The sequence below is a fragment of the Amia ocellicauda genome, chromosome 22 (assembly GCF_036373705.1).
Source record: "Amia ocellicauda isolate fAmiCal2 chromosome 22, fAmiCal2.hap1, whole genome shotgun sequence".
In the NCBI taxonomy this organism is placed as follows: Eukaryota; Metazoa; Chordata; class Actinopteri; order Amiiformes; family Amiidae; genus Amia; species Amia ocellicauda.
The window spans coordinates 17,214,685-17,235,944 of record NC_089871.1 but is presented as its reverse complement, the minus strand read 5'-3'; the positions used below and the strand labels follow the sequence as shown (position 1 = coordinate 17,235,944).

At 38.6% G+C, this 21,260-nt stretch overlaps 1 protein-coding gene across 1 annotated transcript; it reads left to right on the top strand.

Moving 5' to 3' along the window:
* The first annotated feature begins 26 nt into the window (after nucleotides 1-26).
* LOC136718569 (scavenger receptor cysteine-rich type 1 protein M130) lies at nucleotides 27-3,539 on the top strand. The gene is made up of 3 exons (XM_066696329.1): nucleotides 27-39; nucleotides 2,191-2,505; nucleotides 3,211-3,539. Exons 1-3 carry the CDS (start codon nucleotides 27-29, stop codon nucleotides 3,537-3,539), a joined length of 657 nt encoding a protein of 218 aa, XP_066552426.1.
* The last annotated feature ends 17,721 nt before the right edge of the window (nucleotides 3,540-21,260 follow it).

Below are 21,260 nucleotides of genomic sequence, written 5' to 3'. Positions count from 1 at the left end.
CTTTATATGGGACACATGACATTGACATGTGTCTGACAGGTATTCATTCAAAATTATAAACTAAACTAAAATAAATGACTATGCACTGAGGAGAAAAACAAAAACTCATATGGATGGCTGATTATTATAGGAGAAAACAAATATCTGGGGTTAAGACCTAGGCCTAATGGTTGCCTCCCCTCTAGGCAGTATAATTACATGATACAGCATTAAGAAGATCATAAAGTTCTTAAACGGTGCTGTTTACTGTAGTCTTTCCTCTGATGGGGGGGGGCCTTGCCAGCCCTTGGGGTGGGGGTGGAACAACAACAGCCCTTGGTTGGCAATGACTCGTTAGTCCTTGGGGAGTGGATGCACTGATACTTATCCATGGTGGGGTGCCTCGTCAGCCCTCTGAGGTAGGTAGTGCCTTGTCGGGCTTCCAGGGTGGGGGTCAAGGTGCCTTGTCAGCCCCTAATAGGGGGCTATTGCTGGAAGACAAAAAGAGAAAATTGTGCTCAGCTTCTGATCATTAAATGTACAAGATGACAGAATACATTGTGCATAGCATGTCTATGGCACACTGGAGGCACAATGGGTTATAATGGCTAGAAAAATAGAGACTAAATGTGAAAACTAAGACTAAATGCTTTGCCACCTGTGGCTTTCTTGTGTATTTTAGGGACCACTAAGTAGCCGGCTTCCTAAACAACTTCTTACTTATTAATTCTTACTTACCCATAGAAACTGAGTGTAACATATTTAAAGTACAATGTGAATGAAATGTGAAATACCATTGTTTCTAGCATAGAAGCAAACATTATGTATTATACTTATGAGGTGCTGATCCATTATGATATGGAGTCTGACTCAAATTCCAAAACTGAAAATAATTCAGAATATGTGCTAGAATTCTACTTCTGTCCACAGAGGTGTGTACATGCTTTGAACAATGTTTTTATAATGAAAAGTAAATATTCATGAACAAGACAATATGTAAGACAAGTTGCTAAAGCAATGATAATCAATTGTTTTTTAAAGTATCTGGGACATTTTTTACTTTTTTTTGTTCGCCATAAAGCAGACAACTTCGCAATGATTACTCATATCAATAAATAAGTACAGTAGGTGCATATCTGATTTTCCAATTCTTATTGCACTTGTTCATAGTGCTACCACCTACTGCATTTTAGAGTAAATGGTCTTTGCACTGTGGAAGATAGAATGTGTTACAGAGATATCCATGTTACAAATTATTGAAAAAAATGCATGACACCAGGAATTTTATTATTTTCTCCAGATTGGTAGTGTTATATTTGTAAACAAGAATAATAAACAGTAACAGTAATATGAATACTGTTTGGTATCGTTTTTTAATTTAAATTTGAACTACCACATCTTACTTTTTAGAAAATTGAAAATATAAATTTACAAATGTAAAGCCTGTTTTGAGTGACACCTTTCTTGGAGAGTTTTGCAGTTGTACAAATGTGAATAAACATGAAAATAGATTGCACTTTATTGTTAAATAAGCTTATTTCTTTTACTTTACAATATTCAACATAATTGCTAATAATGAAACTTAGTTTCCTGCCCAAAAAAAGGACAACGCCATACTTATTTTGAAATTATCTTTCCGTGTCATCCACCTTGATATCAGGAATCTTTCAGCAACAGTAATCTGATTTCCGCTCATTGGGTATAACATAATAGGACCATAGTATTTTAAATTGTAAACATCAGGATATTAAATTATTGAATTACATTAGCCCATGGTAAACTCAGGTGTTTTGAATAAATTATATAACAAATACTAATGAACACATGCTCCAGATGTGTAATTATTATTTTATATGTATCATGTAATTTACCATTCTGATTTACCAATCAGAATGTTCCCAAAATTGCTTAAACATTATTAAGTACCTTGCTAGTTAAAACATTTGGATTTTAGGACATGTTTTTTGATCCAGACCATTGCTTTAGTTCTAATTAACAAGAATGAATAAGTTTTGAAAAACTTACAGTCTAAGACAAACTTTATGTGCTCCCGCTTTTTCCAAAATTAAAAAGTAAAGTATTATAATAATACTGCATAGACAAGACTTTCTCGCTAGTATTCCTAAATTTGACCTACTCTCCTAGTTTATGTAGTGAATGTGGTGAGATTGTAGATTTTAGTGTTGACACCTAATATTTCTGTGCTCTTAGACCATCAGTTTCTCAGGCTGGTTGGGAGTGGAGATGCCTGTGCTGGGAGGCTGGAGGTGTATCACAGTGGCTCCTGGGGGACGGTCTGTGATGACTCCTGGGACCTGGCAGACTCTCATGTGGTGTGCAGGCAACTCCAGTGTGGGACGGCCCTCAATACCCCAGTGCCAGCCTCCCTCAGCCAGGGAACTGGACCCATCTGGCTGGATGAGGTGGGCTGTCTGGGGAACGAGTCATCTCTCTCCAGGTGTCCCTCAGCCGGGTGGGGTCAACATGACTGTGGACACAAGCAGGATGTGACAATCATGTGTTCAGGTAAAGCATTTAAATAACCAAACATTTTTTTGCTGAACTGACTAGTTCTGAATATTAGTTCTTACTTGCTCATACACTATAGACATCTAGGTTTGAAATGTATTACTTTTAGTGTAGATTTATAAAACAGAGATATGGAAAATTCTCAAATAATATGCTTTTAAGAAGAATGATAAGAAATGGTATGCAAAATATTCTACTCATTAGCATTACTAAAATTGTATTAATTAATAAGTTTAAAAAATATTAATATTATATTAAACAATTTTGCCTACTTTGCCTTTTTCAAAAAATGTCATCCCACAAGGCAATTTTAAATGATGTATAAATGTTAACATGCACCTGTCATTTTTGAGACTGTCAAAACTGCTTTTCCTAAAAGTATTGAAAGCATCAGAGGAAGTAACCTCTTTAACTCTACTACAGATTGAACCATTCTAAAAATACAAGCTATGACAATTTCTAATCTTGCTTGAAAGCCGTGCGAGAGAATATCAGTGTTCTAGGTGTTGCTGTCTCTTATACTGTATTAAACATTGTCAGACACAAGAGCAAACTGATGTCACATATTTTGTTTTGAGCTGAGCATAAACAGAAATTACCTCAGCCATTTTTATTTTTATTCAGTAAGGGACACTGAAATCTGAAGTGTACATGCATTCAGAACAAACTTTTTATTTTGTTTTTATATTGTTGTACTGACAGAGTTCAAGCAGCTAAGGCTTTCTGGAGGCTGTTCGGGACAAGTAGAGATTTTTTACAATAACACCTGGGGCGGTGTCTGTGTCAATGAAATGACTGACACTACAGCTGCAGTAATTTGTCGGCACCTGGGATGTGGAGACAGAGGTGTTTTTAAGGATACAGTATCTAGGCTGAGCACTTCCCCATGGCTAGATAATGTTCAGTGCAGACGATTTGATTCCACACTGTGGCAGTGCCCCTCGTCACCCTGGAGTCAGGACAAATTCTGGACCACTGAAGTGGCTGAAGTCACTTGCTCAGGTAAACGTTTAATTTTGTTAGCTGTTTGAGGATAGTTGTAAGAGAATTACTTCATAAAAAGAAACTGATTACTTCATAAAAGAAACTGATTATTTTAAGATGGAAAACTGTACTATTTTTTAATCTTAATTGTACTTAATGTAATGTGTGGATTGATTTTCATGATGATTTTGTTACCTTTGTGATATTTATATTTCTTATGTTAAAGTAAGTAAGTTGCCTTTAATAACACTATGTAACAATTTTCGTTCCTGGGTAGTAAGTGTTATTTCCTAATTGCTTATGCCTCAAAAGTATATTCACAGTATTTAAAGTGTATTTACAGTATAATCATAAATCTCAAAACACTACTCACTTCTAAATCTTTCATAGTCATTTTTGTATTACTTTAGTATAAATACATGTTAATTTGGATTCATATGTTGTTTTTTTCTGACTTTATGTGAGTGAAAATACACAAAGTTGCACGTTTCCTCATTGGAAATAGTTACATTTCAAAATATCACTGTCCTGGTCACAAAAGCAAAGTTTGTGGGGAATAATTGCCATTTTCTATACTTTTGAGGCAGAAGCAATTAAGAAATAACACTTACTACCCAGGGACAAAAAAAGAATAAAAATTTGTTACACTGTGTAATGTATATATTTTCTTTATCCATATATTTTTTGCAGGTGAAAAGAAAGTATCTAATGCACCACCTCAGGACAAACAGCATCACTGCCAAAGTACGTTTTCTCTCAAAATCTCAAAACTATGTTGAAAAGCAACCCTGAGCTGAGTGAATTTAATAACCTCCCTTTTCATTAACAGAGCCGCTAGCCGTGAGGCTTGTTGGCCCCAGTAAATGCTCTGGTCGTGTTGAGGTGCATTACCAGGGCTCCTGGGGGACAGTCTGTGATGATTTCTGGGACTTGCAAGATGCTCATGTGGTCTGCAGACAGCTCGGTTGTGGATCAGCACTTAGGGCAGAGGGAAAAGCATCATTTGGGAAAGGCAGCGGTGCCATCTGGCTGAACAAGTTGAATTGCACGGGCTTTGAACTCCATCTGTGTGACTGCCGTCATTCTGCACTGAATGACTGTGGGCACAAGGAGGATGCAGGAGTGGTCTGTTCAGGTGAGTGGAGGAAAACTGTGTAGGTCAGAAAAGAATTCCAGTATGTTGTGTATTCAAGAATTGTGCATTTGGATAGATGGAAATTAACATTATATTTCTCTCAGATTTTCACATATAAAAAGGTGGATCAGGTTTTTTATGATGTTTGGTAATTCATTTAAAATTCAATTAGTTTCCAAAAAATTAAATGCCATATATAATAAAAGAAACATAATTCAAGATTTTATCAAATATGTCCCAGCACTGAAGAGGACATTTTATAAAAAATTTACATATTATTCGATCTCTTTTTGTCTGTCCATCTTTCTCTCAATCAGGTGATGCTGCACTAAAACCGAAGACACAGTCACAGTCCATCCCTATTGTTGTATTATTTGTGCTTGGAGCTCTGCTCTTCGTTGTATTGGCCCTGCTGGTTGGTCAGGTGCTGCAGAACAGAAAGCTAAGGAAAGGTATGGAAGTAGTCCTTCTCTGTGCAATGACATGATCACTACCCAAACAATGGTCCTGGGGACCCACAGTCCTACAGCCTTTTGTTCCAACCGAGCTTGCAGTTCCTTAATCAAATCTTTAATTGAACTAATAATGCTTAATTTTGTTTAAAAAATAAAGCAAAAATCCAACTGTTTAAAATAATGTAAAAAGTGTAATCTGGCAGATTATTAATTTAAATAAGATAGAGCTTGGCTGGAATAAAAGTACTGTGAGGCTTGAGAATCACTGTTCTTAGCTGTACATATAATTCTGAGCAGGGTTGTGATGGAAAAAAAAATCCCCTTCCATAGATAGGCAGAAAATGAACACTCAGAGTCCGTTTTTAGTAGAATACCAGACATAGTTTATTCAACTGTATCAAAGCACTCTGGAGACAGCCAGTCAGGAAGATTCTTCTGAAGTTTTTCTAAAGACCATACTATCATATAGGAGATTCCTCCCTTTGGTTGCCAGGTGACCTCATTAACCTCAGTTGGGTCATTTCACCTCTATATGACCTTAAAAGAGAGTTATGTTTAGTCTAAAACCAACTACACAGACATTAAGCTGAGCCTGGCCTACCAAGAGCAATGTACAGAAATGAAATGTACACATGGGTTACACAATCCTGCAGCAGCAGTAATACAAAGAAAACATGTACATCCAGACAGGGCAGTGTCCTGAGTCTTTCAGATGGGTGCATTCCCTTCCTAATTGTAAAATGGATGTAATGAAATGAAAGCTGCTATATAAATGCAAGGTATAATAATTTATGATAAGATAGTTAGGGAGAAACCAAGGAACCCTTAATACATGTTCACAAAAAAGTAATTAAAAATGTAATTTTTGTAAAAGTAAATAATTTGTAAAATAATTGTTTCTGGCAAGAAGGAGATTTATGTTCACAAGACTTTTTAAATAAATATCTATTTAGTTTAGCATGATGGCATAGACAGAGACACCAGGAATGCTTCATATCCTATAGTAGGGGATAAATATATAGCTCTGTCTCTTTGCCTCCTTACACAGTTATTGCAAAGGGCAGGTTAATCCCCTTCAATGAAGCAGTCTATGAGGAGATTGAGTATAAACTGTCCAGAGATCGAACCTACAGTGTCCCCAGGAGAGGTAAGTGGAAAGAGATTTGTTCAATTCAATTTGCACTCCACATCAAATAACTTCTAATATCACATACATTACACCCCATCAATCTGTGCATATTGTGGCCGAAGAGACCCTATATTAGCGAAAATAAGGCATTACATGAAAATAAATGTAATATTTGAATCCAAGCGTGATCTATTGGAGACATGGAGAAAACAGCACATATAGACTTAAAACAAAACAACAAAAAAACAATTTCAGTGGTAGCTTTTAGGTTTACGCAGTTAATGAAAGAAAATGAATATATAGTATCTGTAAATAGTGTATAATATAATTGTTTAGTTTGTAAAATGTGCTGGCTAACATATTAACTCTATTCAGAGTCTGAGAGAGCTGCTTTATATAAAATGCCACACATTTTGCTAGCAAGGTGTAATTCCTCTTGGGAACCTTTCCCACGTAAAGTGTAACACTTTGATGAAAATGAATACATTTGTATCAAAAATATTTTAACTGACTGATTCTGCTTCCAGGCAGATCATGTGGTTTTAGCATAGGATCAAAATTAAAGGGGAATTCTATCCTGAAAATTATATTCAGTAATACTTCCACCAAGATTCATTACACTAGTGCAACACACAGATAATCAAAACACAAAACCACAACTAATGGAGATCAATAGTATTAATCTGCTGACATCAATGTATGAGTACACTGCACATAACCCGTGCAGGTGGCTTTCCAAAAGTTTATAAAATGCTGAAACCAAATAAAAATCTGCTCTCATGTTCACAGGAAGTTCAGACAAATTGACCCCTGAGTACACTGATATTGAAGATGGCGAGGAAGACCACACCCCAGGTAAGGAAGCAGTGGAGCACAGAAAAGTGGCAATAACTAGTTCCAACTACTAAAAATGTAAGGAAAAATGAAGGTTAATAAACTTTTGAACAGTTCACACATAACTGTCATTGTTTTCAGTGGAAAGCAATGAAATCTGTTGCCTGTTGGAGTTGCCTTCAGAAAATCATAATGTAGAGGGCAGTAAGGGAGTCTTTATCCTAGGTAAGATCAGTTAAGCTCAGTTTTTCAGATACTTCATATACATATACTTAACCTGACCACAGATCAGATGTTGACAAGCGCTTAGCAGGTGCCTAACATGAATATTTGTGAACAGGTGTCATCTTGACCTTGGCTGGGATTAAATCAAAACTTTGACCCATCCGCTAATAGAAAACTACAGAACTGTACTAAGTTGCGGCTTCATTTTTAGTTAGATGCCACTTTCCTCTAATCATAAACTGCTATGATGTACAGGTTTTTAGTTAGCAATTAGCGGGTGGGTCAAAGTTTTGATTTAATCTGGCCCCTTGACTACTATATAATGGTCTACTTAGTTCAGTGTTTTTCCTAGTTTCTATATTAAGAAAGGGTGATAAAGGTGCAAAAATAAGTATTTATTTATTTATTTCTAAGCAGACACCCTTATCCAGCACAACTTACAAAATATAAGAGCATTACAATCTAGCTAATCCCTACTAATCCGACAAACAGTGAGACTAAATATATAGCACTTACAAAGTTATTTTTAGAATATTAATTCATCATGAATAACTCCCCAGTCTTCCTTTGCTAGAAGATAGACTGACTGACCTCACTCCCCTACCTCCAGAACCTTATTTTCTCCACCCTCGTCCCCAAGAGTGGAATAACCTACACCTTGAGGTCAGGTCCACTATGTACCTTACCATCTTATGTCACCTGCTCAAGACACACCTGTTTAGACAGTACTTGTAATGTCTCAGCCCTTCTCTTCTAGACAATATTACACTCAAACGTAATTACCTTGTTTTAATTTGCTCTTTTGTAAGTCCCACCTTGCTGCTCCTTACTTATATTATTTGTAATTATTCTTGTACTTACATTTCTGTAAACATTTGAACCACCCTTTAAAACAATCTTCTACTATATTGTGGACTAGATTTTAGTGTTATGTATGTTGCTCTTTGTTCTTAGTTTTTGCGAATTATGATTTGTGAAATGTGTATATTTTCTATAGTAGCATGTTCTGGGTAACAGTGCAGAGACATAATAATAATTTAAATAATAATAATAACAAATATAGATAAATAATATGTTTATAAAGCTTTAAAATGTAATCTCCTCTAAGAAAGCAAACATGACAAGTATCCTGTGAAATGTTAAATCAGTGGATGACTACATTAATAATGGACTAATGTACTATATAATTAAAAATTGCTATGAAAATTAACATAATTAACTTAATTATTAGTAATAAATTTAAGACAATACTATATTATGGATATGGTTTGCCTATATTATTATTATTATTTATTTATTAGCAGATGCTTATAATACATTTTACAGATTCCAATTTACACAAGTGTATACAATATATGAGGTCTTACATCCTGGATTGTAAAAGCTGAGTGCAGACAAGATGTTAGGTCATAGTCAATGGCCAAGGGAAAGGGAGCAAATGGGAAATCAAAATAACAATATGAGTACTAGTAACACAAAGCAAGTAGTATGATAAAACATTGTAAAGTGCTGTCTTACAGGAGAGTAAATGACTAAATTACAAGTAATGTCGGAAAAGATGTGTTTTGAGTAAATGCCAGAAGTAGGTCAAGGACTCTGCTGTTTTGACTATACCATGATTACACTGACTGTGTTTGTTCCTGACAGGTCTGCATCACACTGTTCCTGGAAATAAGCATATGCTGGCCGAACTGAACTATGAAGAAAAATCCTCTGATGTTGATGGAAGTGACTATGATGATGTTTGTGTACCGGTGTCTGGAACATGATTGGCAGTGTAAAGTAAATGCCGACATTAAATTCTGATCCACCCTATTAAAAAACACATTTGATATTGGCTTTCCAATGGTGGCCCCATAAAATTGCACATTTAAAATTTGTACTGACCGTTGACTTGAAATTTTGAAAGAATCCAGATCTATGACTCCACAAATTTTCCACCTGCAAAACGAAAACATCCTAAGGGTAATGATAATTATTTTAGCTGACACTGATCTATTGTGGTGTTTTTGTTGTTGTTATTTTAATGAACATAAAGTTTTTATTCTTAAAACCTGTGACTTAAAAAAAATGTAGTAATTTAGATTACATAAGCAGGTGCACATTCACCCCCAAGGGATTTTTGATTTACAATTGGTAGGTTGGATAGGTTGATGTGTTTATTTGGTTCAATCGCTTAAGACTTAACTTATGTTTTGAGATATTTAATATAGGATTATAATATCTTAAAATGTTGAAATGTAAATGTATTGTACCAAAGTATGCTTATAACCTTTTAGAAGACATTAACAACCCTCCTGAGCTAGCTGTATCTAAAAACATATACTATACACATAAAGCATAATAATAAGAAGGACCAATGTATGTATTAGCTGTTAGATATGAGAAGCAGAAATTAAACGCAAACAAAATAACAAATTAAACTTTTGTCTACTGATAAATCTGTATGATCATGCTTGTGACAGAATGTAAAAGAAGCCTGCACTCATTGTTCATTGAGTCAAGTTTAAACAATTGCTGTAATGCTGAATGTTTTTCTCCACATAATGCTTATATATATATATATATATATATATATATATATATATATATATATATATATATATATATATATATATATATATATAGTTTGTTATAGTTAATAATTGATATGCATGTGTTTTAATGTACCCTTTTTGACTGGTTAATATTTTCACAATAAATGTTTTGCTTTGAATGCTTCTTCTTTATGTTATGAAATACAGGAACTATATTTGTGTTTATTTAAAATATATTTTCTTCATTATATGATTAAGCAGTGGCAAGTTAAATATGCCACAGTACGCATTCAAAGCTTTTAATATTAATACTATGAAAAACAAGTAAAAAAATAATCACAACAATCAATGCTTAGGGGGAACCAATGTCTGACATAATTTCAGTATTGTTAGGATTGTGTTGGTATTTTTTTCATGTGTTTTTAAGTAACCAATGTGTTAAAATGAGGAGTAAATAGATATAGGCTAAGAATAAATTACCCACTCGCTAATTGCATAACTATAATGGCAGATTTCTCTGTAATGAAGAAATATGTAAAAATATAATCAACCACGCAGTACAGCAATGTAATTTGAGATTAAGTAGTAGGTCAGACTTTTAATTTTATCACAGTTATAAATTGTTACATTTTATACAGTGATTTCACCACAAGGGAAAAGATATGTTTTCCATCACCATTACAGTTATACAGAATATGAAAAAGACCTAAACTAAACACCTAAAACAACTCAACTAAATGACTTTAATGTATGGTCACAAAGCACCAGGTAATGTTGAAAAAGTTCATTTGACACAATCCTAATAATTTTCAAAAGGGACAAAATAAAATTTAATTGCAGAAAATGTCTACATTTTATTTGTAAATATAAACTCTCTAAAAGGAGTTTATTAAGTGACCTAAATGAGGTTTTAAAAATTAGATTGCAACCAACTTCATATGTTCCCCTGATTTTTTTGGAAAATCATGTTGAATGTTTCCTGCAAAAACTTTGTCCAGTAAATGGACAATGCCAATATAACAAGGACACCTTGGTGACATTTTACCAGAGCTGTAAAAAGTATTTGGAAGTCATACTTGAGTAAAAGTAAAAATATTCTATCAAAACCTTACTCCAGAAAAATGAAAAAATCTCCCGTTCAAACAGTAGTTGAGTAAAAGTATAAAAGTAGCTACTTTCAAGAGTACTCAAGTACCAAAAGTAAAAGTAAATTGTGATTTTAGTAATAAAGTGAATGTGCATGTGTTTGTGTGTGAGACTTATGAAGAGGCACACAAGAGATTAATTTGATGTTTTAATCTAACATTTTATTTTCCATAAATGATCAAGGTATTCTATTTCCATGGCTCCTCAATTTTATCTTGAGGAAAACCACTTCCAACAAAAATAAATGTTATTTAGGCACATATGTGCAAATTACTTTCATTTGTATTCAATATTAGCAAAAGGTAATATTGGGGGATTTATATCATAGCCTATTTTGAGTTTTCTTAGCAAACTGTTCACACATGCACACATGCACACACACAGAGACAGACCCCTCCCCCCCCCACACACACACACATACAAACTGAGCTTCTGAAATGAGGTCTTACGTCTTCGTTTAAACCCAACAAAACATAACAAAACAATCTGTCCAGTTTTTACAAAGTGTCATTTGGATTGGGCAGGGGTGTCTTCAGTAATGCTTCAGCGTGTGGAAAGCATGGCATTTTAAAAAGTATTTATTTTTGCCAGGCATGCAAACATGTTGAAAGTTGTATTTCATATTCAATTATTACTAATGTCAATCTAAGAAAACTAAGGTCGTGCCATGTCCCCCCTTCTAACGGCAAGTAGCCAATCAGACGCATCGTATAGGGACCATTCTGCCTCCCGGAGCAGTTCTGTCCTATCAGAGCTGTTTTCCAAAAACTCGATTCAGTGATTGGGTCACTATCTTCTGCTTGAAGGCGGGACTAAGTAGAGTGGCAGTTCAGAGAGCCTTTCACAGGTGAGAATTATTTGAAAGAAAAAGCCGGGAGAAAGTAGTACTGAAGCTTGGAAACGCGGTTAGAGATGCCGTCGGCTGTACGATCTTCATCGGGAAACCGTGCAGTATACCGTCTCAGTTCAAGGACTATATATATATATATATATATATATATATATATATATATATATATACAATGGCATTGCTTCATTTATGGCTTAAATTAAACTTGCAATCTGTGTTCCCAAATGTGGACATCGCATGTGTCACATATCTACCTTTGCGGTTAAAGCCTCTGGAGATGCTATTTCTCTAAACCGGGCTGTGAGGAGCAGGGCCTCTATGGTGCGGACAGACCGATGCTCCCTCTGATGCCCTTGAAAGACACAGTGTGCGGACCTGGGATTTTGGTGACATCAAGGTAAATAATGGCTGTTCGTTCATTTATGTAACGGGAGGGGGTGCCAGCCCTGCTGCTGATCGAAGTCCTTTAGGCTCCTCTTGTGTTGCCGCGCCAGCACTGAGTGACAGGTTGTGTTGCTCAGTGTTTGCTGTGTTGGTTGTGTGTGATTAGCCATGCAGATCAAATGTCCATGAAGCATTGAAAATAAGAGCAGAGTTTCTGTTGCGATGCTTTTTCTTGTATTGAAGGATTTGATCCTGCAATAAAAATGTTTGATCACAAGGAAAGTTGTTGAGTATGCGCTGAGAGAGACACGGCGGCAGGGAAAGTCGGCGCATTGTTGGAGCTCCAGCTTCAATTCCAGGGGGCACGACATTTTCCAGTGGCTGTAAAAAACCGCACCCCCTTGCTAAATGCAATGATGAGTCGTAAGAGAAAGTACAGTAAGAGAAAATAACTTGTGTGAGTGCAGCTTTAACTACGTATGTTTATACAGTCCGATAAGCACAATATAGTAAGACATCTAACACATCTCAATAAACAATATCTGTATGTGTTGTTGCTGGTGCTGTATTTAAACCATGTATTTAGCATGCAGAATTGCAGAAGCACTAAACTCGCTCCCGGTGGCAGATATATAGCTGGGTTTGCATGTGTCGTGATGAATCCTAGGGCCCTGAATTCGTTTTAACACCGGTAGAAATGTGAGCTGGACACCGTTGTCTAATCGGTTCGCATTGCCAAACCGATACAATCAAAATCGGGTAGACGATTAGTTTGTAGAGGCAATGCTAACAGTTCACACGACGCCATTTTGTTTCTTTGGCTATCTGGTCCTATGACATCACTAGATTTTGCATACGTAACAGTTGCCGTGACGCGAATCAGTTCGCTTTGTATATAGTTTATTTTATGGAATAGTGTGAAGTGTGGAGAAGGAGCCAAAGACATAAAGACGTGAGCAAATTGATTCCCAAGAGAAAAGCTAAGGCTAATCTGTTTAAAAGAATGAAAGAGATTGTGGAGCTGGAAGGATGCCTCAAGGCACAGCTGGAGACATTCTTCAAAATGTAAGTTTGTTCATATTTATGACTTTAAACTTTGTTCTTAATCATTTTACTGATGTATTTCTTTTTACTTTTGCAAACATGGGCATAACAATAGTTTGATGAGTGTGTAGATCCACTTCACAGTAGTCCCACACAGAGACTAAAAACAAGAACAATTCATATTTGTATTTGCCATACATAACCAAAGGACTGTGGCCATCTGCCTCATGACATGTCCAACTCTTTGCTGTTTCACAGGGACCTATTTCAATTAAAAATTGCCAAGGAGCACTATGAGCAGTTAAGTATCAAGAAGGCGGCGCTGCAGGAGCCCATTCAGGCCCCAACAAACCATCGCTACAAGGCCGAGAAGGGGCTCAGACGAGCTGCGCTTTCCTATGGCTATCAGGTGAGCCCCAGTGCCTGGGAGCTGGGATGCAGCTGGCATACACGACGTCTTCCTCATGCAAACCAATCCAAATCTGTTCTTTTCACTGGAAATATTGTCTCCTAAAAGCTGAGCCTAAAATCTGTTTAAGTCTTTGAAAATTCTCTTTTTCTGGGCTCTGGTGTTTGCTTGAAATGTGCAGTTTTATTGAACTAGCACTCCTGTTATACTGTGTGTTCAATTTTCTTCTGACAAAATAGCAAATCCTGTGAGAATATGGAGAGCTATCTGTAGAGTAGAGTACTCGCATAGCCATCACCGTGCCCTGTCAATTGTCATGCAAAATGCATTTTGTGGTAGAAGCTTCAAATACAAGCTTGGGTATGTCTTTGGAATAATCCAAATTAGTAAAATGAAACACCTGCCATTCTCATCTGATATGTGATTCATTACCCACTGCCCATAACAAGTCAGTGTGCTGCTTTGCAGTAGTCCGGTTCAAGTGTTTTCCTGCTGACAGGCCCTTTCAGACATTTTGTAAAGGCTGGTGAAGAAAAATGTTTTCTGTCAAAATGAAGCAATTACATTGACTTCCATTAGGAACTATACATTGTATTGTTTGGTCTTATGGTAATATCTGTATGCATATGTATATTTTGTGGGAAAGAGCATCTGCTAGTAAATAAATCCTACTGGAAAGCCACTGAGAAAATAGCCTTTCATTTCTTTCCTTAGATTAATGTCCTGCAGGCCAGGAGATCGCAAATCCTGAGATCGGTAAGATTGCTAACTTATTTTTTTTTTCAAATTCCAAACATTCATACAAGGAATGTCTACACAACTAAACTTAACATAAGAATGCATGACTGGTGCAAACCTTTTGGGCTGAAGACAAATGTGCCTTTAAGTGTGAAGTTTTGATAGTGACCTGGGTTGATCTGTGTTGACGTCTTCCAGTTCTGTGTGTTTGAGTGTATTTAAATGATTTCATATAACAGCAAAGATGTGAAAATTGCAAAAGTACAATTTATTTTAATATGTGTTTTTATTCATATTGGATAGAAAAGTTTGTTGTCTGTTTTTGTTTTTGTTTTTGTCTATCTATCTCTTTCCCTGTCAACTGCTTTAAGTGTTTTCTTCAGTTCAGCTGACTTTATGTAGATGGGTGAATACAAAATAGTTTTTTGTTTTCTTGCAGCTGGATCAGCTGTTTGATATCACAGCAAAGGACACTGAGGTCATTAACAATACATACCCCAGCACCCAGAAGATAGTAAGTTTTTTTCACACCTCAGTATTTGGAACTGTGATTTGTGTAAGATGATGGTTGAATTGTGCAAGGAGGGGCATCATTAATATGTACTCCATAGGCTGAGAATCCAGTATTCTCCAATTCCCTTTGTCACAGAGGCTGTGGTCGGCTTCATTTAAGGTAAACAATTCCTTAATGACTGATGACCTACTGCTGGTAATGGTAACGATTATTTAAGTGAGATTTAACGGATGTCTTGTCAAAACAGGAACGCTTCTGGTCAGGGTTCAGTGCTGTCACGTGGGTGTCAGAAGGACTTAATCACCCCAAACTGGAGTACAGTTCATCTGTTAATTTCCTGCTCTCCCCCTCTCTCGGGAGCAGATGAAGGAGAGCATCTCTGAGCCAAACCAGGCCCAGCTCGCTGCCCCCGCTTCTGAAAGCGAGGCGCTACAGAACCCCCCAGCCGAGGAGACTGAGAAGAAACTGGATGCTGAGAACATTGACCAGAAATTCCAGTCTAGAGAAGGTGAGCTCTCAGCACAGAAGTACAGAAGAAAAATGCAGAATGCACAGTGGAGATGGATACAGATATTGTTACTAGGGCGATCACCAAAGAGTCGAATACTCGACTAATTTCAGGTGTTGTCGACCTAAGCGCTTGTAACCGGAAATGTCATGTGACCATTCACACTAGGTGCTAAGGTGGAGGATGTTATGTCAACATCAAAAGAAGCGCAGATTTTCTGTAGTTCACAGATGTGCAGAATTCCACCGATCCCACGTGACCCTGGTTTAGTGTGTTTTTTGTTTGTTTTTTAAAGCAAACCTGAAGTACAATTCACACTTGTCAGAAAGTGGTAAAATACAATCACAGCACATTGTGTATGCGTGAACACCACAGAGGAAAGCATTCCTTCAAACTGTCAGCTGAAAGTCAAACACTACAGTCCAGTAAGTGACACCTGAAAAGGGCAGTCAAAAAGGTTTGGATTTTCAAAGCATCCAATGAATGAGATAGGCTATGTCACAGGAAAAGACAGAAAATCAAATAGCATTCGTTGTGAGAGTTATATGTGTCAATAATTCATGCACAGCGATTTCAGGATTTTATCCATTCTTTTGAACCTGAGTACACAATTCCATCCCTTAGCTTCTGGAAACAATCCAATGCCAGCTGCAGAACCTAAAACCTATGATCTCAGAATTAGGTCACGTTTTACACATTTGCACTTAAACAGTTGCACTTGTTTGTGATTGTATGTATTTTAAACCTTTGAAATTCTTTGTGTTTTTATTGATAGATAAAAAACCCAGAAAAGCTCCATGTGAAAGGTCTGGCTGTTCCACTTCTGAAAAGATTTAAAAAACCGTTTAATTAAATGGAACAGGTTCAATTCAGCAGTAAGGAGCTCATCTGGAATGCGCTGAACACTACTGTGAGGACTAGGTCTGTGGTTTGGAACAGTGAGCCTCCATTCTTGGTCTGCTGCACTGCAAGCCCTCAAAATGCACAGGGGCAGTAGTTCTATCCATGTAGCAGTGCAGCATGTTCCTTCAGTGGGTCCGTCCCTCTTTTCACAGCTCCCGGGTCTGGACGGCCCTCTACCGGCACCCTGAACCGATGCTCCGTTCTGCAGCAGTCATCCTCTGCCGCACCTTCCTCCGTAGACAGTGATGCACGGAGAGTCCCGCAGAGGTGAGATCCCGCAGGGGGGCAGTGGAGGCAGCTGGGTCCTGGTCTACAAGCTGGGGTGTATTTTCATCCCCATTTTCAGCCCAAGGTCAAGTTTCTGCTGTGGAATTCTTATCCTACTTGTCCACCTTAGATTAATTCACATTTATACTGTGGACTGAGCTGAGCTTGACCTATGCTTAACTCACTGATTCACTGTGTCCAAAGAATTCTACAAACATTAACGAACAGAGACCACCTCTTTATAGATATCGCTCATCTAGGTTGTCAGTATGCAAGCAGTCTGACCTACTTGCTTGATCTACATCTTTCCCTCTCCCGTTGTTTTCAGGAGTAGCTCCCACCGGGGGCGCAGTGAGCGTCGTTGCCGCTTCGAATGTCTGGAGCGGCGTGAATGTGGCCAGCGTGATCGCTTTGATAGGAGAAAAGCTGGAGATAAGAGAGGCCTTGTCAGGAGTGACCAGAACAGGCCCTCAGTCACCAAGAGGGGCTATAGTAAAGAGACGGAAGACCGCAGCCATGAGAGGCGCCACTGCGGCCCAGCAGACCCCCTGCCCAGAGTCGCCAGCATGACTGACCACAGAGACCAGGGCACTCGGGGGAAAGCTGGGAGTGAAGAGACAGGTATGTGCTGGCTGACAGACTGGAGAGAGGATATGGGTATGGAGAGGGGGTATGGAGTGGTTGAGAGTCTAAAGAAGTGAAGAGGTAGAGAGTGGGGGATGGATAGTTTTCAGAGTGATAGACGGGTACGCAGTGATTGAGACAAGGTCTTGGAGACTGCTACTTGCAGAGGGACGGAGATGGGAGCAAATTTAAAGGTACTGCAAGGCAACACTGCAACAATAACGCATTGATGCTAAGTGAGACCTGACAAACCTGTTTCAGTGGAGCTGTTGAGTTTGTGTGAATGAAGGATTTTGTGTGTTCACAGTGAAACGGGAGGCAGTGTCCACCCCTCCTCCTGCCCCTGCCAAAGCCACCCTGAGCGAGGATGGCATGGACAAGAAGTCTAAGGCCATCATTGAGGAGTTTCTCCACATCAATGACATGAAGGTAAGGGGATGTTCCACTGCTGCACACAACAGGGGGCTCAGAGGCCATAACTTCAGACTTCTGTTACAGGTTTAATGTTTACATATATGTTCTGTGGATCTTGCTTCTGCTGACAACCTCCAACAAAAATATACAGTAACAGAGCTGAGGAAAGTTCAGTTAATCTGCCTGCCATGTGATCAAGACATGAATATAACTTCAATAGAATGAATATGAGCTGTGTGTTGCCAGGTTAAAGGCATGGTACATTTTAGAAATATCACTTCCAATTGCAGTATTTTTTGTGAATCTGTCCCCATCTTCTCTTCCTCACACCCACAGGAAGCCCTGCATTGTGTCCAGGAGTTGAACTTGGAGCCGCTGCTCTTTGTGTTTGTGCGCAACGGTATAGAGTCGTCATTGGAGCGCAGCAGCATTGAACGGGAACGCATGGGCCTGCTGCTCTACCAGCTGCTCAAGGCTGGTACCTTGCCCTCTGAGCAGTACAACAAAGGGTAAAGCCTGGCTTACACTACACATACTCTCACAGTTGGACAGTGGTGGCCGACAAACCCATCAGTTTCTGTGTGGAAGTTGCAGTGAAGAACACATTCCAACATGCATTGTGATCGGTGTGATTTTTAATGGGCAACTTCTACATTTACTTTTTTAATTCTCCAAAACTGTTATTAAGAGTGCCATCGGATCTGAACCTTGCCGATTAGGTTTCTGTTGTACAGTGTGCTGCTGCGGCAGTCAAGTGGTGGTGAAGCGCATTTCCTGAAGGTCTCTGCTGTCATTGTGTCCAGGCTGCAGGAAATCCTGGAGGTGGCAGAAGACATGGCCATTGACATCCCTTACATCTGGCAGTACCTGGCAGAGATCATCGCACCCATGCTGCACGAGGGGGGCATTGCCATGGGCGAACTCTTCAAGTGAGTCGTCTCGTAAACGTCCCTGTGATGTCACACACTCGCAAACTCGCTCTCCCATTTGGCCCAGTCAGTCACTGTCAAGTTTTGCATAGAAGGCTGTTTTTAAAGCAGAAGAGCAGAGTTTAGCCAGACCCAGCACTGTTTGTGCCACACAAGTCTTTACCTCATTCCATATAGTGAATATGTAGAAGCTGGATTTCTGACCACTTAAACTGCAACGCAATGTATAGTTTTGTGTTACTTTTATTAAAGCAATTATTGAATAAAAACGACATCTGCCCTAAGTTGGTGAATTTGTAAAGAATGTTCTTTTTTCAATAATACAGGATTATAATACAGTATGCTTGAACACTAGAAAGGGTGAAAACTTTCTTCTCCTTCTGTCCAGTCTCAATGCTAGTAAGTTAGTGTCCTTTCTGGTTTGCTAACACCATGCCATGTTTCCTTTGCTGGGCAGGGAGGTGTCCAAGCCCCTGATTCCTCTGGGCAAAGCTGGCATCTTACTGGCGAAGATTCTGTCCTTACTTTGCAAAGGAATGGTGAGTCCAGCGCCCTTTTGGACATCTTTAGAAACATTTTGTGAAAACTGCAATTATGATGCATAAAACGTATTGTATTTTTAACCTACATGTCTGTATACAACTTCCTCCTTCAGAGCCATGAGAAAGCTGGTGCCCTGTGGAAAGATGCCGAATTGGTCTGGAAGGATATCCTGCCTGAGGGTGATGATGTCAACAAGTTTGTGACTTCATTTAAAAAATAAACAAAATCTTCTCTGTTTAACCGACAAAATAAAATGTAAATATAAAAACTGAACTGTGGGAGTGCAATTCTTTCACTGTATCATTTTATCTTTTTATGTTTTAATGTATCTCTACACACTTCAAGATGTCTACTAAATCCAAAACAGAAACTAACTAAGACTGCTCTTAACAGTGTGTACGTGGTGTCATATATATAATCTATAGATATCCATAGTGTTCACCAGGCTGCATGAGCATGATGCACAAGGTGGAACGTAGTGTGAATTAAGGTTGGCCGTGCACCGGCCAGGAGCCGGAGCGGAGCTGGACAGTTTTTGTTAGTTGTGCTCTGGAGTCGGAGCGGAGCTGGAGCTGGCAGTGCTGGAGCCGGAGCGGAGCTCATTGGAGCGCTCCGGAGCTGAGTTCATGGAGCTGCTCCACTCTCCCTCTCCCCCTCCATTTTAATCACCCAGATATTAAGTCCAGTTTCCTTAAATTAACAAAATATGTAACTGCATATGTTTTGTTGTGGGAGGGGTTATAAAATAAGATCAGTTCTCACTCCAGCTATTAGTACCTAATACATTATTTTTATTAATTGTAATTATATGACACCTTCACTTTCTCACTCCGTTCAAGAAGTGATTCTATAATCTCAGGGCATCTCTCATAAACCACTTGCAATAGAAATAAAATTCATTTTAACTATAAAGTTTTAAGTATTTCCAAATTATTTTATTCCAACCAAATTCTTCATCTGCCTGAATTAACCTAATTTTATAGCCTCTGTTATCTGAAGTGTCCTGACTAGTTTGTCCAAAAGTTGGTTGACATGGAGTTAAGGTCACATGCAGAGTCATGCCTCCTGCACCTTGTTGACCACTTTTGAGATATGAAATACCGGACCCCTGGTGGAGGGGGGCGGGGTTTGAGAAATGTCAACCTAGAGGGGGTGCTGGCAATTAGACGATGATGGGGGGAGGTTGAGGGCAAATTGTACACTGATAACATTTTTTATGACATATCCAATAGATTTCAGTACATCTTCTAAAAATACTGGACAGAGGGTCAAAGTACATACATTACATGGCCAAAAGTATGTGGACACCTGCTCGTCAAACATCTCATTCCAAAATCATGGGCATTAATATGGAGTTGGTCCCCCCTTTGATGCAATAACAGCCTCCACTCTTCAGGGAAGGCTTTCCACTAGATGTTGGAACATTGTTGAGGGGATTTCAGCTACAAGAGTATTAGTGAGGTCGGGCTCTGATGTCAGGCGATCAGGCCTGGCTCACAGTCGGCTTTCCCATTCATCCCAAAGATGGGATGGGGTTGAGGTCAGGGCTCTGTGCAGGCCAGTCAAGTTCTTCCACACTAATCTCGACAAACTATTTCTGTATGGACCTCACATTGTGCATGGGTTGTCATGCTGAAACAGGAAAGGGCCTTCCCCAAACTGTTGAAAGTGCAAAATCACATAGAATGTAATTGTAGGCTGTAGCATTAAGATATCCCTTCAGTAGGACTAAGGGACCAAGCCCTGAGAGCATTATTCCTCCTCCAAACTTTACAGTTGGCACTATGCATTCGGGCAGGTAGTGTTCTCCTGTCATCCGCCAAACCCAGATTCCTCCATCAGACTGCCAGATGGTGAAATGTGATCCATCACTCCAGAGATTGCTTTTCCAGTGCTCCGAGGTCAAATGGTTACACCATTCCAGCCGATGTTTGGCATTGCACATGGAGATCTTTGGCTTGTACAGCTGCTCGGCCATGGAAACCCATTTCACGAACCTCACGAAGAACAGTTATTCTGCTGATATTGCTTCCAGAGGCAGTTTTGGCACTCGGAAGTGATTGTTGCAACCATTTTTATGTGCTACGTACTTCAGCATTCAACAGTCCCGTTCTGTGAGCTTGTGTGGCCGACCACTTCACGGCTGAGCTGTTATTGCTCCTGGATATTTCGTCTTAAAA

Bases quoted from the DNA above. Each gene is read 5' to 3' on its own strand.
- LOC136718569 (XM_066696329.1), top strand. The intron at 2,506-3,210 runs GTAAAGCATTTA...TTGTACTGACAG, and splicing joins TGTGACAATCATGTGTTCAG to AGTTCAAGCAGCTAAGGCTT.